Source organism: Drosophila yakuba, chromosome 3L, assembly GCF_016746365.2.
Source record: "Drosophila yakuba strain Tai18E2 chromosome 3L, Prin_Dyak_Tai18E2_2.1, whole genome shotgun sequence".
NCBI lineage: Eukaryota > Metazoa > Arthropoda > Insecta > Diptera > Drosophilidae > Drosophila > Drosophila yakuba.
Genome location: NC_052529.2, coordinates 10,748,124 through 10,764,873, shown reverse-complemented (window position 1 = coordinate 10,764,873; position 16,750 = coordinate 10,748,124). Strand labels below are relative to the sequence as shown.

The window sequence follows — 16,750 nt, the reverse complement described above, 5'->3', positions numbered from 1 at the left end:
GCTACTCGGCCCTATGGCTAAGATCGCTACTCGGCCCTATGGCTAAGATCGCTACTCGGCCTTATGGCTAAGATCGCTACTCGGCCCTATGGCTAAGATCGCTACTCGGCCTTATGGCTAAGATCGCTACTCGGCCCTATGGCTAAGATCGCTACTCGGCCTTATGGCTAAGATCGCTACTCGGCCCTATGGCTAAGATCGCTACTCGGCCCTATGGCTAAGATCAAAGTGTAGATCGCTTCTCGGCCTTATGGCTAAGATCGCTACTCGGCCTTATGGCTAAGATCGCTACTCGGCCCTATGGCTAAGATCGCTACTCGGCCTTATGGCTAAAATCAAAGTGTAGATCGCTTCTCAGCCTTATGGCTAAGATCGCTACTCGGCCCTATGGCTAAGAACGCTACTCGGCCTTATGGCTAAGATCAAAGTGTAGATCGCTACTCGGCCCTATGGCTAAGATCGCTACTCGGCCCTATGGCTAAGATCGCTACTCGGCCCTATGGCTAAGATCGCTTCTCGGCCTTATGGCTAAGATCGCTACTGGGCCTTATGGCTAAGATCGCTACTCGGCCCTATGGCTAAGATCGCTACTCGGCCCTATGGCTAAGATCAAAGTGTAGATCGCTTCTCGGCCTTATGGCTAAGATCGCTACTCGGCCCTATGGCTAAGATCGCTACTCGGCCTTATGGCTAAAATCAAAGTGTAGATCGCTTCTCAGCCTTATGGCTAAGATCGCTACTCGGCCCTATGGCTAAGAACGCTACTCGGCCTTATGGCTAAGATCAAAGTGTAGATCGCTACTCGGCCCTATGGCTAAGATCGCTACTCGGCCCTATGGCTAAGATCGCTACTCGGCCCTATGGCTAAGATCGCTTCTCGGCCTTATGGCTAAGATCGCTACTGGGCCCTATGGCTAAGATCGCTACTCGGCCTTATGGCTAAGATCAAAGTGTAGATCGCTTCTCGGCCTTATGGCTAAGATCGCTTCTCGGCCTTATGGCTAAGATCGCTACTCGGCCCTATGGCAAAGATCGCTACTCGGCCCTATGGCTAAGATCGCTTCTCGGCCCTATGGCTAAGATTGCTACTCGGCCTTATGGCTAAGATCAAAGTGTAGATCGCTTCTCGGCCTTATGGCTAAGATCGCTACTCGGCCCTATGGCTAAGATCGCTACTCGGCCTTATGGCTAAGATCAAAGTGTAGATCGGTACTCGGCCCTATGGCTAAGAACGCTACTCGGCCCTATGGCTAAGATCGCTACTCGGCCCTATGGCTAAGATCGCTACTCGGCCTCATGGCTAAGATCAAAGTGTAGATCGCTTCTCGACCTTATGGCTAAGATCGCTACTCGGCCCTATGGCTTAGATCGCTACTCGGCCTTATGGCTAAGATCAAAGTGTAGATCGGTACTCGGCCCTATGGCTAAGATCGCTACTCGGCCCTATGGCTTAGATCGCTACTCGGCCTTATGGCTAAGATCAAAGTGTAGATCGCTACTCGGCCCTATGGCTAAGATCGCTACTCGGCCTCATGGCTAAGATCAAAGTGTAGATCGCTTCTCGACCTTATGGCTAAGATCGCTACTCGGCCCTATGGCTAAGAACGCTACTCGGCCTCATGGCTAAGATCAAAGTGTAGATCGCTTCTCGGCCTCACTGCTAAGATCAAAGTGTAGATCGCTTCTCGGCCTTATGGCTAAGATCGCTACTCGGCCCTATGGCTAAGATCGCTACTCGGCCTCACTGCTAAGATCAAAGTGTAGATCGCTTCTCGACCTTATGGCTAAGATCGCTACTCGGCCCTATGGCTAAGAACGCTACTCGGCCTCATGGCTAAGATCAAAGTGTAGATCGCTTCTCGGCCTTATGGCTAAGATCGCTACTCGGCCTTATGGCTAAGATCGCTACTCGGCCCTATGGCTAAGATCGCTACTCGGCCCTATGGCTAAGATCGCTACTCGGCCTCATGGCTAAGATCAAAGTGTAGATCGCTTCTCGACCTTATGGCTAAGATCGCTACTCGGCCCTATGGCTAAGAACGCTACTCGGCCTCATGGCTAAGATCAAAGTGTAGATCGCTTCTCGGCCTTATGGCTAAGATCGCTACTCGGCCCTATGGCTAAGATCGCTACTCGGCCTCACTGCTAAGATCAAAGTGTAGATCGCTTCTCGACCTTATGGCTAAGATCGCTACTCGGCCCTATGGCTAAGAACGCTACTCGGCCTCATGGCTAAGATCAAAGTGTAGATCGCTTCTCGACCTTATGGCTAAGATCGCTACTCGGCCCTATGGCTAAGAACGCTACTCGGCCTCATGGCTAAGATCAAAGTGTAGATCGCTTCTCGGCCTTATGGCTAAGATCGCTACTCGGCCCTATGGCTAAGATCGCTACTCGGCCTCACTGCTAAGATCAAAGTGTAGATCGCTTCTCGACCTTATGGCTAAGATCGCTACTCGGCCCTATGGCTAAGAACGCTACTCGGCCTCATGGCTAAGATCAAAGTGTAGATCGCTTCTCGACCTTATGGCTAAGATCGCTACTCGGCCCTATGGCTAAGAACGCTACTCGGCCTCATGGCTAAGATCAAAGTGTAGATCGCTTCTCGGCCTTATGGCTAAGATCGCTACTCGGCCCTATGGCTAAGATCGCTACTCGGCCTCACTGCTAAGATCAAAGTGTAGATCGCTTCTCGACCTTATGGCTAAGATCGCTACTCGGCCCTATGGCTAAGATCGCTACTCGGCCTTATGGCTAAGATCAAAGTGTAGATCGCTACTCGGCCCTATGGCTAAGATCGCTACTCGGCCCTATGGCTAAGATCGCTACTCGGCCTTATGGTTAAGATCAAAGTGTAGATCGCTACTCGGCCCTATGGCTAAGATCGCTACTCGGCCCTATGGCTAAGATCGCTACTCGGCCCTATGGCTAAGATCGCTACTCGGCCTTATGGCTAAGATCGCTACTCGGCCTATGGCTAAGATCGCTACTCGGCCTTATGGCTAAGATCGCTACTCGGCCCTATGGCTAAGATCGCTACTCGGCCTTATGGCTAAGATCGCTACTCGGCCCTATGGCTAAGATCGCTACTCGGCCCTATGGCTAAGATCAAAGTGTAGATCGCTTCTCGGCCTTATGGCTAAGATCGCTACTCGGCCTTATGGCTAAGATCGCTACTCGGCCCTATGGCTAAGATCGCTACTCGGCCTTATGGCTAAAATCAAAGTGTAGATCGCTTCTCAGCCTTATGGCTAAGATCGCTACTCGGCCCTATGGCTAAGAACGCTACTCGGCCTTATGGCTAAGATCAAAGTGTAGATCGCTACTCGGCCCTATGGCTAAGATCGCTACTCGGCCCTATGGCTAAGATCGCTACTCGGCCCTATGGCTAAGATCGCTTCTCGGCCTTATGGCTAAGATCGCTACTGGGCCTTATGGCTAAGATCGCTACTCGGCCCTATGGCTAAGATCGCTACTCGGCCCTATGGCTAAGATCAAAGTGTAGATCGCTTCTCGGCCTTATGGCTAAGATCGCTACTCGGCCCTATGGCTAAGATCGCTACTCGGCCTTATGGCTAAAATCAAAGTGTAGATCGCTTCTCAGCCTTATGGCTAAGATCGCTACTCGGCCCTATGGCTAAGAACGCTACTCGGCCTTATGGCTAAGATCAAAGTGTAGATCGCTACTCGGCCCTATGGCTAAGATCGCTACTCGGCCCTATGGCTAAGATCGCTACTCGGCCCTATGGCTAAGATCGCTTCTCGGCCTTATGGCTAAGATCGCTACTGGGCCCTATGGCTAAGATCGCTACTCGGCCTTATGGCTAAGATCAAAGTGTAGATCGCTTCTCGGCCTTATGGCTAAGATCGCTTCTCGGCCTTATGGCTAAGATCGCTACTCGGCCCTATGGCAAAGATCGCTACTCGGCCCTATGGCTAAGATCGCTTCTCGGCCCTATGGCTAAGATTGCTACTCGGCCTTATGGCTAAGATCAAAGTGTAGATCGCTTCTCGGCCTTATGGCTAAGATCGCTACTCGGCCCTATGGCTAAGATCGCTACTCGGCCTTATGGCTAAGATCAAAGTGTAGATCGGTACTCGGCCCTATGGCTAAGAACGCTACTCGGCCCTATGGCTAAGATCGCTACTCGGCCCTATGGCTAAGATCGCTACTCGGCCTCATGGCTAAGATCAAAGTGTAGATCGCTTCTCGACCTTATGGCTAAGATCGCTACTCGGCCCTATGGCTTAGATCGCTACTCGGCCTTATGGCTAAGATCAAAGTGTAGATCGGTACTCGGCCCTATGGCTAAGATCGCTACTCGGCCCTATGGCTTAGATCGCTACTCGGCCTTATGGCTAAGATCAAAGTGTAGATCGCTACTCGGCCCTATGGCTAAGATCGCTACTCGGCCTCATGGCTAAGATCAAAGTGTAGATCGCTTCTCGACCTTATGGCTAAGATCGCTACTCGGCCCTATGGCTAAGAACGCTACTCGGCCTCATGGCTAAGATCAAAGTGTAGATCGCTTCTCGGCCTCACTGCTAAGATCAAAGTGTAGATCGCTTCTCGGCCTTATGGCTAAGATCGCTACTCGGCCCTATGGCTAAGATCGCTACTCGGCCTCACTGCTAAGATCAAAGTGTAGATCGCTTCTCGACCTTATGGCTAAGATCGCTACTCGGCCCTATGGCTAAGAACGCTACTCGGCCTCATGGCTAAGATCAAAGTGTAGATCGCTTCTCGGCCTTATGGCTAAGATCGCTACTCGGCCTTATGGCTAAGATCGCTACTCGGCCCTATGGCTAAGATCGCTACTCGGCCCTATGGCTAAGATCGCTACTCGGCCTCATGGCTAAGATCAAAGTGTAGATCGCTTCTCGACCTTATGGCTAAGATCGCTACTCGGCCCTATGGCTAAGAACGCTACTCGGCCTCATGGCTAAGATCAAAGTGTAGATCGCTTCTCGGCCTTATGGCTAAGATCGCTACTCGGCCCTATGGCTAAGATCGCTACTCGGCCTCACTGCTAAGATCAAAGTGTAGATCGCTTCTCGACCTTATGGCTAAGATCGCTACTCGGCCCTATGGCTAAGAACGCTACTCGGCCTCATGGCTAAGATCAAAGTGTAGATCGCTTCTCGACCTTATGGCTAAGATCGCTACTCGGCCCTATGGCTAAGAACGCTACTCGGCCTCATGGCTAAGATCAAAGTGTAGATCGCTTCTCGGCCTTATGGCTAAGATCGCTACTCGGCCCTATGGCTAAGATCGCTACTCGGCCTCACTGCTAAGATCAAAGTGTAGATCGCTTTTCGACCTTATGGCTAAGATCGCTACTCGGCCCTATGGCTAAGATCGCTACTCGGCCTTATGGCTAAGATCAAAGTGTAGATCGCTACTCGGCCCTATGGCTAAGATCGCTACTCGGCCCTATGGCTAAGATCGCTACTCGGCCTTATGGTTAAGATCAAAGTGTAGATCGCTACTCGGCCCTATGGCTAAGATCGCTACTCGGCCCTATGGCTAAGATCGCTACTCGGCCCTATGGCTAAGATCGCTACTCGGCCTTATGGCTAAGATCGCTACTCGGCCCTATGGCTAAGATCGCTACTCGGCCTTATGGCTAAGATCGCTACTCGGCCCTATGGCTAAGATCGCTACTCGGCCTTATGGCTAAGATCGCTACTCGGCCCTATGGCTAAGATCGCTACTCGGCCCTATGGCTAAGATCAAAGTGTAGATCGCTTCTCGGCCTTATGGCTAAGATCGCTACTCGGCCCTATGGCTAAGATCGCTACTCGGCCTTATGGCTAAAATCAAAGTGTAGATCGCTTCTCAGCCTTATGGCTAAGATCGCTACTCGGCCCTATGGCTAAGAACGCTACTCGGCCTTATGGCTAAGATCAAAGTGTAGATCGCTACTCGGCCCTATGGCTAAGATCGCTACTCGGCCCTATGGCTAAGATCGCTACTCGGCCCTATGGCTAAGATCGCTTCTCGGCCTTATGGCTAAGATCGCTACTGGGCCTTGGCCTATGGCTAAGATCGCTACTCGGCCCTATGGCTAAGATCGCTACTCGGCCCTATGGCTAAGATCAAAGTGTAGATCGCTTCTCGGCCTTATGGCTAAGATCGCTACTCGGCCCTATGGCTAAGATCGCTACTCGGCCTTATGGCTAAAATCAAAGTGTAGATCGCTTCTCAGCCTTATGGCTAAGATCGCTACTCGGCCCTATGGCTAAGAACGCTACTCGGCCTTATGGCTAAGATCAAAGTGTAGATCGCTACTCGGCCCTATGGCTAAGATCGCTACTCGGCCCTATGGCTAAGATCGCTACTCGGCCCTATGGCTAAGATCGCTTCTCGGCCTTATGGCTAAGATCGCTACTGGGCCCTATGGCTAAGATCGCTACTCGGCCTTATGGCTAAGATCAAAGTGTAGATCGCTTCTCGGCCTTATGGCTAAGATCGCTTCTCGGCCTTATGGCTAAGATCGCTACTCGGCCCTATGGCAAAGATCGCTACTCGGCCCTATGGCTAAGATCGCTTCTCGGCCCTATGGCTAAGATTGCTACTCGGCCTTATGGCTAAGATCAAAGTGTAGATCGCTTCTCGGCCTTATGGCTAAGATCGCTACTCGGCCCTATGGCTAAGATCGCTACTCGGCCTTATGGCTAAGATCAAAGTGTAGATCGCTTCTCGGCCTTATGGCTAAGATCGCTTCTCGACCTTATGGCTTAGATCGCTACTCGGCCTTATGGCTAAGATCAAAGTGTAGATCGGTACTCGGCCCTATGGCTAAGAACGCTACTCGGCCCTATGGCTAAGATCGCTACTCGGCCCTATGGCTAAGATCGCTACTCGGCCTCATGGCTAAGATCAAAGTGTAGATCGCTTCTCGACCTTATGGCTAAGATCGCTACTCGGCCCTATGGCTTAGATCGCTACTCGGCCTTATGGCTAAGATCAAAGTGTAGATCGGTACTCGGCCCTATGGCTAAGATCGCTACTCGGCCCTATGGCTTAGATCGCTACTCGGCCTTATGGCTAAGATCAAAGTGTAGATCGCTACTCGGCCCTATGGCTAAGATCGCTACTCGGCCTCATGGCTAAGATCAAAGTGTAGATCGCTTCTCGACCTTATGGCTAAGATCGCTACTCGGCCCTATGGCTAAGAACGCTACTCGGCCTCATGGCTAAGATCAAAGTGTAGATCGCTTCTCGGCCTCACTGCTAAGATCAAAGTGTAGATCGCTTCTCGACCTTATGGCTAAGATCGCTACTCGGCCCTATGGCTAAGATCGCTACTCGGCCTTATGGCTAAGATCAAAGTGTAGATCGCTACTCGGCCCTATGGCTAAGATCGCTACTCGGCCCTATGGCTAAGATCGCTACTCGGCCTTATGGTTAAGATCAAAGTGTAGATCGCTACTCGGCCCTATGGCTAAGATCGCTACTCGGCCCTATGGCTAAGATCGCTACTCGGCCCTATGGCTAAGATCGCTACTCGGCCTTATGGCTAAGATCGCTACTCGGCCCTATGGCTAAGATCGCTACTCGGCCCTATGGCTAAGATCGCTACTCGGCCTTATGGTTAAGATCAAAGTGTAGATCGCTACTCGGCCCTATGGCTAAGATCGCTACTCGGCCCTATGGCTAAGATCGCTACTCGGCCCTATGGCTAAGATCGCTACTCGGCCTTATGGCTAAGATCGCTACTCGGCCCTATGGCTAAGATCGCTACTCGGCCTTATGGCTAAGATCGCTACTCGGCCCTATGGCTAAGATCGCTACTCGGCCTTATGGCTAAGATCGCTACTCGGCCCTATGGCTAAGATCGCTACTCGGCCCTATGGCTAAGATCAAAGTGTAGATCGCTTCTCGGCCTTATGGCTAAGATCGCTACTCGGCCCTATGGCTAAGATCGCTACTCGGCCTTATGGCTAAGATCGCTACTCGGCCCTATGGCTAAGATCGCTACTCGGCCTCATGGCTAAGATCAAAGTGTAGATCGCTTCTCGACCTTATGGCTAAGATCGCTACTCGGCCCTATGGCTTAGATCGCTACTCGGCCTTATGGCTAAGATCAAAGTGTAGATCGGTACTCGGCCCTATGGCTAAGATCGCTACTCGGCCCTATGGCTTAGATCGCTACTCGGCCTTATGGCTAAGATCAAAGTGTAGATCGCTACTCGGCCCTATGGCTAAGATCGCTACTCGGCCTCATGGCTAAGATCAAAGTGTAGATCGCTTCTCGGCCTTATGGCTAAGATCGCTTCTCGGCCTTATGGCTAAGATCGCTTCTCGGCCTTATGGCTAAGATCGCTACTCGGCCCTATGGCAAAGATCGCTACTCGGCCCTATGGCTAAGATCGCTTCTCGGCCCTATGGCTAAGATCGCTACTCGGCCTTATGGCTAAGATCGCTACTCGGCCCTATGGCTAAGATCGCTACTCGGCCTCATGGCTAAGATCAAAGTGTAGATCGCTTCTCGACCTTATGGCTAAGATCGCTACTCGGCCCTATGGCTTAGATCGCTACTCGGCCTTATGGCTAAGATCAAAGTGTAGATCGGTACTCGGCCCTATGGCTAAGATCGCTACTCGGCCCTATGGCTTAGATCGCTACTCGGCCTTATGGCTAAGATCAAAGTGTAGATCGCTACTCGGCCCTATGGCTAAGATCGCTACTCGGCCTCATGGCTAAGATCAAAGTGTAGATCGCTTCTCGGCCTTATGGCTAAGATCGCTTCTCGGCCTTATGGCTAAGATCGCTACTCGGCCCTATGGCAAAGATCGCTACTCGGCCCTATGGCTAAGATCGCTTCTCGGCCCTATGGCTAAGATCGCTACTCGGCCCTATGGCTAAGATCGCTACTCGGGCCTATGGCTAAGATCGCTACTCGGCCCTATGGCTAAGATCAAAGTGTAGATCGCTTCTCGGCCTTATGGCTAAGATCGCTACTCGGCCCTATGGCTAAGATCGCTACTCGGCCCTATGGCTAAGATCGCTACTCGGCCCTATGGCTAAGATCGCTACTCGGCCCTATGGCTAAGATCGCTACTCGGCCCTATGGCTAAGATCGGTACTCGGCCCTATGGCTAAGATCGCTACTCGGCCTTATGGCTAAGATCAAAGTGTAGATCGCTTCTCGGCCTTATGGCTAAGATCGCTACTCGGCCCTATGGCTAAGATCGCTACTCGGCCTTATGGCTAAGATCAAAGTGTAGATCGCTTCTCGGCCTTATGGCTATGATCGCTACTCGGCCCTATGGCTAAGATCGCTACTCGGGCCTATGGCTAAGATCGCTACTCGGCCCTATGGCTTAGATCGCTACTCGGCCCTATGGCTAAGATCGCTACTCGGCCTTATGGCTAAGATCAATGTAGTAGCGCTTGCTCGTTATATGAAAGATACTTTCTAGCGCCATCTGTTGGTCAGATGTAGTTTTAGGAACTGTGTCGCCGCTAAGGTAAGATAGGGTAAGAAAAAGGGCATAGACGAATTGATGCGAGAGAGTAACAGTGGCTAACGTCAACGAAAAAGCAGCCCGGAAAGAAGAAAAGCTGTTGTGCTGGGGACCAACGGAGCCTAGTTCGCTGAGCCGAGCGTTATAGTTATTAATTAATCCGCCCGCCGGTTAGTTGTCGCCGCCGCGAACCGTCCGCGCTATTTTGCCGCCGGGAATAAACCTTTTAAAAGGCCCAGTAATTACGCTCAGATTCGTCTAAATGTGAACCACAACCTAACAAAAAAAAACCCGAAAAAGAACCGAAAGAGAAAAAGAGAAGAAAAAATCTGTAGAATAAGGTTAGATTAAGCTAAAAAATATATACGTAGAGTCATGTAGGGCGGCAAATCCAACGAGGATTGAATGTTCGGTTGGTTGTCGGAAAAAGTGCGAAATGAAAAAATAGTGTCATTTAAACAAGTGTAAAGTGCGTGTCATCGTCATCTCCCCGAATTTTGGTTATATCCCTTGTTATACCCCTTGCCCGTGATCTTTTCTCCCAATTCTAGCACTTCAACGAGAAAAGCGCTTTCGGATGTGAATAGTGCGGTGAGTGCCAAATTAATAACATCACGATATTTTATGTAACAAAAGAAAGGGGAAAAGTTTTATTTAAAAAAAAATAAAAGTTATAAATTTTATCGTAAAAGAAATGGAGAAGTGACGATGATAAAACCGTATAAGTAAGCTCATTTTAGCCGAGCTAAAAGTTTTCATGCCGGGCACTAGTAATTGTTGTTGCATAAAAAAAAAAAATGCCCTTCCCAGCGGCAAAATTTTGCCGATGAACCCAAATCCGTTTTCGAATTGCCGTTCCCTTTGATTTCATTCAGCCATTGAATTGTCAAAAAAAAAATAATTTCAATAATTTAAAAACATTTTAATAATTTCTTATACTCTGTCATAATTACCCATTCTAACGTACACCATTTATATCTACATTTATAATATGTGTTTATTGTTTAGTGTAAGTTATTCATTTCCTTTTAGCTGGTAATAAAAAGTTTATAATGTTCTGAAAGTTATTTACATAATATAATACATATAAAAAAATTTTTAAAAAAGTTAACACAAAGGTAAGCATATTAAAACATTGAAAACAGAATAAAAGATGAAAAAAAAAACTATAAAAAACAACACTAAACGCTCGCCCGGCCTGCCCCAGAGGCATATATGTAATAATGTAATAAACATAATAAAATTTAAAACAAATTGAAACAAAAGTAAGCAAATTAAAACATTGAAAACAGAATAAAAGTTGGAAAAAAATAATTAATAAAAATTAACAAAAAACAAACATTTATTGGCCATATTATGGCCTACTATAAGTCAAATCAGAGGCATGGTATAATACCCGCACCCCCCCACGGGATGCACATAAAAATTGATTAAAAATAATCCGTTTATTTTCGATAGCAGTAAAAATAGTTGTCCAAAAGTGGAATGCCATATCTCGTTGAATTCGTAACAAAATTTCCTATCCATCCTATTTGTGGCCATTTTTCGCAAATTTTGATGATGGTACCCCTTCGAAAATGCAAAAATTTGTCAATCCCGCCACGAATTAAGCTCGCTTCGAAAATGTTCTTCCAGGTGCCTCGGCGTATATCCATCAACTGTTTTTCTATTTTGGTACTGCCCCACTGACCAGAGTGTTAACAGTATTTTGGCGCATGTCAAGTAGATTTCAGGCTTTTTCTCCTTTTTTTGTAAATTAACATTGGGATTTTGTCGTTTTCAATAATTGGTTATACTTTGTAAATTATATGTTATTTATTTTTAACTATCAGCAGTTTAAATTTAAATTTTTTATACATCTGATATATTCAAAATTAACATTCTTAAATTAAGAAAACCGATTAAAAATGTTCGGGCTTCCATATTTTATGCCAGTTTTGAATGCCGTGTACGTTATTTATATTTCCCAAACAATATAATTCACAAGTCTTTCCGTTTCAAAATGTTTACGTATACATATGACTAAGGTTTTTGTGTAAATTTAAAAACAAAAAAAGAGGGTATTTACGAGAACGCCTTTCAATTTAACCGTTACAAAAATAAGAGTGTTCCTTTTATTTGCTACGCAAACTACCCCTAAAAGCAGGCTGTTTTTACTGAACATCTGTGTCGTTGAGTCATTTTTCGAGTGCGCATACTTATAATTTCCAACTGGTTCTGCCCGTTTGCTTATGGAGACCCTGCTCGTTTTCGTTTCAAGTTATCGCTTCTCGGCCTTATGGCTAAGATCAAAGTGTAGTATCTGTTCTTATCAGCTTAACATCTGATAGTTCCTCCATTGGAGGACAACAAATGTTAAACTGATTTTTGGAATCAGACGGAGTGCTAGGAGCTTGCTCCACCTCTGTCGCGGGTTGGCCCGGTATTGCAGTACCGCCGGGATTTCGGCCCAACTGAATAATAAATATGAAAAAGTATTTAAATAGCTAAAACTGATATAGTTCCTAAATCAGTCGATTAAAACAAATTAAAATTTGTTCGCACATTAGTGTTGCCGGCATTCCTAATGTAAGTCAAATCAGGGCATTGTGTAATACCCGCACTCCGCACGGGGCCCACATAAAAATTGATACAAAATATTTCGTTTTTTTCGATAGCAGTAAAAATAGTTGTCTAAAAGTGGAATGCCATATCTCGTTGAATTCGTAACAAAATTTCCTATCGATCCATGTACATACATTGAAATCCTAATTTTTTGTCATTTTTTGCAAATTTTTGTGATCTTATCGAAAATGCAAAAATTTTTCAATTTTTTTTTTTTGAAAATCGAAAAAGTATGGATAGGCATGGTTAGCTGTGTTTATTAGCAGCACAAAACAGTCTTCATTTTAACTATGCGACCATTTTTGGCCAAGTTATGAAGAAAACGACATAAAAATATCGATATTAAAAAAAAAAAAAATTTCGTTTTTGATTTTTTGATAAAAAATAATCATTTTTTTTCGATAGTAGTAAAAATAGTTGTCCAAATGTAGAATGCCATACCTCGTTGAATTCGTAACAAAATTTCCTATCGATCCATGTACATACATTGAAATGCTAATTTTTTGTCATTTTTCGCAAATTTTAATGACCCTTATCGAAAATGCAAAAATTTGTCAAATTTTTTTTTTTTGAAAATCGAAAAAGTATGGATAGGCATGGTTAGCTATGTTTATTAGCAGCACAAAACAGTCTTCATTTTAACTGTGCGACCATTTTTGGCCAAGTTATGGAGAAAACGCCGATTAAAAATATCCGATTTTTTTACAATTTTTTTTGGTGCACCCCGCATTTTTCATTTTATTTATTTATTTACATATAATAAATGATACAAATTATTTTAGAATAATATTTTTAGCCATTAGCACCCCGCACCAAAAACTGTCAGCGTGGAAATTTTTTCTCTGCACTTCCACCAGCTGAGTAACGGGTATCATATAGTCGGGGAACTCGACTATAAGGTTCTCCCTTGTTTTACTACTTAAATTCATTTTTGCCGCCAAACTATCGTTACGCAGCGATTGTTTACGGTGTAGAATTTAACAGCACTGCTACCTTCGATACTTCACAGCACTGCACAACAGCTGTTACAAAATAAAGTCGTGCGGAAAATTCAGCATTTTCGGCTAAAAGTCTATTCCAAACATGGCCAAGATCATTAAGGCGGTAAGTGCAACGAAAGCAAATGTAACAGCAAGTGGGAAAACTGCGCAGGGAAATGGACGACTGTTTCCCGCTCGAGTTACGCTGTAATTGTTATTGTGGGCAATTGTTATTGTTATGTCATCGCTACCTTCTGCAGTCCACAGGTTTGACCGGACTGGCGGTGTCCACCAATCCGCACCACACGCTGAGTGCTCTCTACGGCAAGATCCTTCGGGCGGTGTCCAAAATGCCGCAGGATGCCAGCTACCGCAAATACACGGAGCAGCTGGTCAAGCAGCGCGCCGATTCCGTGGCCCAAGTAAGATTACCCAGGTGGATGGTAGCTCCATGTTTACCATCAATCAAAACCGGGATGCCAAGATACAGATTCGTGCAATTGTTATTTGGTTTTAAGATGGCTATTCTCTGCTTTATCCTGCAATTTCCCATTGCATCTTATAGTAGAAGTTCGTTTGTTTAACGAATTGTAAAATCTTTCCGTAAAAATATGTTTCTTATATATATAATATAACTTCTTTTTGTTTATTCAAAATTTGTAAAATATGTACCACGCTTTACACCGAAAAACAATTGTCAAAGTAGTGCAGAAAGAAGCCAAATTTTATATTCAAATATCTTTTAACTTCCCAATATAATCTTTTAACATTTTTCGTCGCAGCACAAGGACATCACTGCCCTGGAAAAGGCCGTCGGCTGCGGTCAAGTTGAGGAGCTGATTGTCCAGGCGGAGAACGAACTGATCCTCGCCCGCAAAATGCTGGGCTGGAAGCCGTGGGAGAAGCTGGTCCAAGCCGCACCTGCCAAGCAGTGGGACTGGCCACCAGCCCAGATCATGGAGCCCAAGGTTTAGAGCGCCTCAAGATCTACACATAGTACTAGTTAATCTACAGCAAATCGAAATGAGAAGAGAGCAATAAAGCCGTTGATAAGCAGGTCGCCTTATCAGCTAAAAAATAATTGAGCTTTCAAGTCTCGTCTGCCAGCGTGTTCCGGTTTTTGATTTTAAGCTTCGTGTTCAATATAAGATGGGAAATTTAGGTAGATAAAGATAGGAAAAACCAAATGTTGTTAAATACTTTTGTCACTTTGCAATGATTTCCTTTATAAAAATATTGAGATTTTAGTCTATATAATTAAACCCGGGAACAGCCCCACAATATCAGCTCTCAGTTGATAGCACATTCAAGCCATCGATCCAGCGACGAACTCAGTTCGTTTTCAACATGCGTGCGCTTCAGTACCTCCTGCTACTGCTCGTCATTTCCATCGGCTTGGCGGCTTCAGTGCCTCGCCAGCGTCGTCAGATCGATCTCACGGTCTCGGCGGACCACGACGACAAGGACGACGAAACGGAACTGGCGCTGGAGGCCATCGCCGGTCTGTGGAGCAGTGCAGACAGTCGCACAAAGATCGATGGATCAGCCAGCTTGGTGCATCGCACACACGGAACACAATCGGGTACGGGCAGCACCAGATACCAGGCGAAACTGCATCTGCACCATGACTATAAGAACAATGCGTATCCCTCGTAATCCAAGGTTCCGAGCAGGACTTTCGCGTGGGAGTGCGCATTACATTCGACAAATAGCGAACGGAGTTCCAGACATCGGGCAGCCAGGGGGCAAAATTGAGCGATTGCGTGAGGAAAGTGAGGCCACTGTATAAACATTCCCACTGACGGATAGATAACATTTTGACCTTCGCAGGCCTGGTTTTGTAGAGAATATAGAGAACATTGATGAAAATACAATATACCCGCATACTGTTCGCTTTATTGATTCCATTTTAATCGCCTTCTCCGGTTTTCTCGACCGTGAAGCGGCGCAACAACTTTCAGCTTAAAATTACAACTAGAACAACGAATTTGCACAACAGTGAGGTGGACAGGAGGAGAATAATAAATACAAGCCATTTCTTAAGTATAAATGCCATTAGTCAACATTGGTTTTCTATGGGTGGTCGCCTCAGGAATCGGGGTCACGGAAAGTAATCTATGGTGTACATTCATTGGAAACTTTAGGTCAAGTTCGCTGGAGTTTTGTTTACTAACAATATTCCGCTGGTGACAAAGTATTTTGCTTCTCTAAAAGCTTTTTAAAACATTTGATTATAATATAAGCCACTTTGTCCTAGAATTCAAAAATAGTTCGTTTCTATATAAAACTAAAATGTTGATATTGCTCTTATATATGTAAAATAGTATTATTTTCTATTTCATTTAAGAAGACTATTATTTTCTATTTCATTCAAGAAGACTAATGTTTTCTACTTAATTCAAGAACGCTAATATTTAAAATGTTAAGTTTGCAATTCTGTATCTTCTGTAAGTTTTTAGGTTTGCCTTATATGCTAATCTTTATAATATTTATAAAGAGTACCTGGTTTTCCTATAAGTTTGAAGTTTATCCACAAGCACCTGCCGTTTCCAATGATAAATATTCTATAGTTTACTTTCCCTGTCGACGATTAGACAAAAACCACCCAATTGAGGTTAATATCATTGCACCTGCGTACGCAAAATGCTTGACCTTACTTCAGGCTAACGGATACTCCCTGCTTCTCCTGCTCCTTGAGTTCCTGGACGACAAAGTTGCGGAACTCCTCGTAGGCCACATCGATGTCCACATTGTTGATGATCTTGTGGAAGTTGCCCGGCGTCAAACCATAATCGAGTTCCACCTGGGCGGCATTGAGGCGCTTGCTCAGCGACTCCTCCGTTTCGGAGCCACGTTGACGCAGTCGTCGTTCCAGCTCCTCGATGCTCGGTGGATTGTTGAAGATCAGTATGGGATTGAGATCCGTGCGACGTATCTGCTCCACACCCTTCTGCTCGATGTCCAGTATGCAGACGCGTCCCTGTGCCTGGATTTCCCTAACCGCCGCCTTGCTCGTTCCATACAGATTACCCGTAAACTCCGCCGTCTCGATGAACTCGTCGCCGGCGATGGCCTCCTCCATTTCCGGCCGTTCCACAAAGTAGTAGTGCACTCCGTGCTCCTCGCCAGCGCGTGGCTTCCGCGTGGTGTGCGATATGCTGAAGCCGAAGGTGTTGGGGAATTCCGCAAATAGCCTCTTCAGCAGCGTACTTTTTCCGGAGCCCGAGGGTCCGCATAGGACGAGGGGGCGTGGCCCGGGGGCGGTCATCTTCTTCTTGCTTCTCGTTAAGGTTGCCGCACTGCTGCTGACGCCGCTGCTGCTGCTGCTGAGCGCGCGATTTACAATGAACAGAAAGCTTATCATCGCGTGGCCTTTTATTCGTACGGAACGGCACCAACAACACAAATAGCTGCCAAAAAAAGCTGGTTTGGTTCTTTTTCTATTTGGCTTTGGCTAAATTAAGAGAAGTGGGCGTGCTAGTGCGTGTGTGTGTGTGCCAGCGATGGGCGGAACTCGACTTATATCGATAGGCTGTGCAGTGCGATAGTTGCGAGTATGGTCACCCCTAGTTTCGAAAATTGCATTGAAATTTTTATTTTTCAATTAAATCAAATAAATAAATAGCAACAAGTAAATAAGTTTGAAAACCATATAAATTCTAATTCAACTTTTAAACATGCTTAACAAAGAA

General features: G+C 46.2%; 3 protein-coding genes and 1 non-coding gene across 4 annotated transcripts; 3 read left to right on the top strand and 1 right to left on the bottom strand.

The window, feature by feature from the left end:
• The first annotated feature begins 11,736 nt into the window (after positions 1-11,736).
• LOC6533616 lies at positions 11,737-11,932 on the top strand. The gene has a single exon (XR_005561373.1). It is a non-coding gene; the product is annotated as a U2 spliceosomal RNA (small nuclear RNA).
• Positions 11,933-13,081: 1,149 nt separating this feature from the next.
• LOC6533615 (NADH dehydrogenase [ubiquinone] 1 alpha subcomplex subunit 5) lies at positions 13,082-14,139 on the top strand. The gene is made up of 3 exons (XM_002094287.3): positions 13,082-13,182; positions 13,319-13,480; positions 13,841-14,139. The coding sequence occupies exons 1-3, from the start codon at positions 13,162-13,164 to the stop codon at positions 14,030-14,032; spliced, it is 375 nt and encodes a 124-aa protein (XP_002094323.1). The 5' UTR covers positions 13,082-13,161; the 3' UTR covers positions 14,033-14,139.
• A 124-nt stretch (positions 14,140-14,263) lies between these two features.
• Positions 14,264-14,949, top strand: LOC6533614. Its single transcript, XM_002094286.4, has 2 exons — positions 14,264-14,640; positions 14,721-14,949. The coding sequence occupies exons 1-2, from the start codon at positions 14,406-14,408 to the stop codon at positions 14,768-14,770; spliced, it is 285 nt and encodes a 94-aa protein (XP_002094322.2). The 5' UTR covers positions 14,264-14,405; the 3' UTR covers positions 14,771-14,949.
• On the bottom strand, positions 14,928-16,564 carry LOC6533613 (guanylate kinase). Its single transcript, XM_002094285.4, has one exon. It carries the CDS (start codon positions 16,420-16,422, stop codon positions 15,712-15,714), a length of 711 nt encoding a protein of 236 aa, XP_002094321.1. The 5' UTR covers positions 16,423-16,564; the 3' UTR covers positions 14,928-15,711.
• Positions 16,565-16,750: the final 186 nt, after the last annotated feature.

Coding starts and splice junctions, on each gene's coding strand:
- LOC6533615 (XM_002094287.3), top strand. CDS start 13,162: ATGGCCAAGATCATTAAGGCG. Junction 13,183..13,318: donor TGGCCAAGATCATTAAGGCG/GTAAGTGCAACG, acceptor TACCTTCTGCAG/TCCACAGGTTTGACCGGACT. Junction 13,481..13,840: donor GCGCCGATTCCGTGGCCCAA/GTAAGATTACCC, acceptor TTTTCGTCGCAG/CACAAGGACATCACTGCCCT.
- LOC6533614 (XM_002094286.4), top strand. CDS start 14,406: ATGCGTGCGCTTCAGTACCTCCTGCTACTGCTCGTCATTTCCATCGGC. Junction 14,641..14,720: donor CACACACGGAACACAATCGG/GTACGGGCAGCA, acceptor TCGTAATCCAAG/GTTCCGAGCAGGACTTTCGC.
- LOC6533613 (XM_002094285.4), bottom strand. CDS start 16,422: ATGATAAGCTTTCTGTTCATTGTAAATCGCGCGCTCAGCAGCAGCAGC.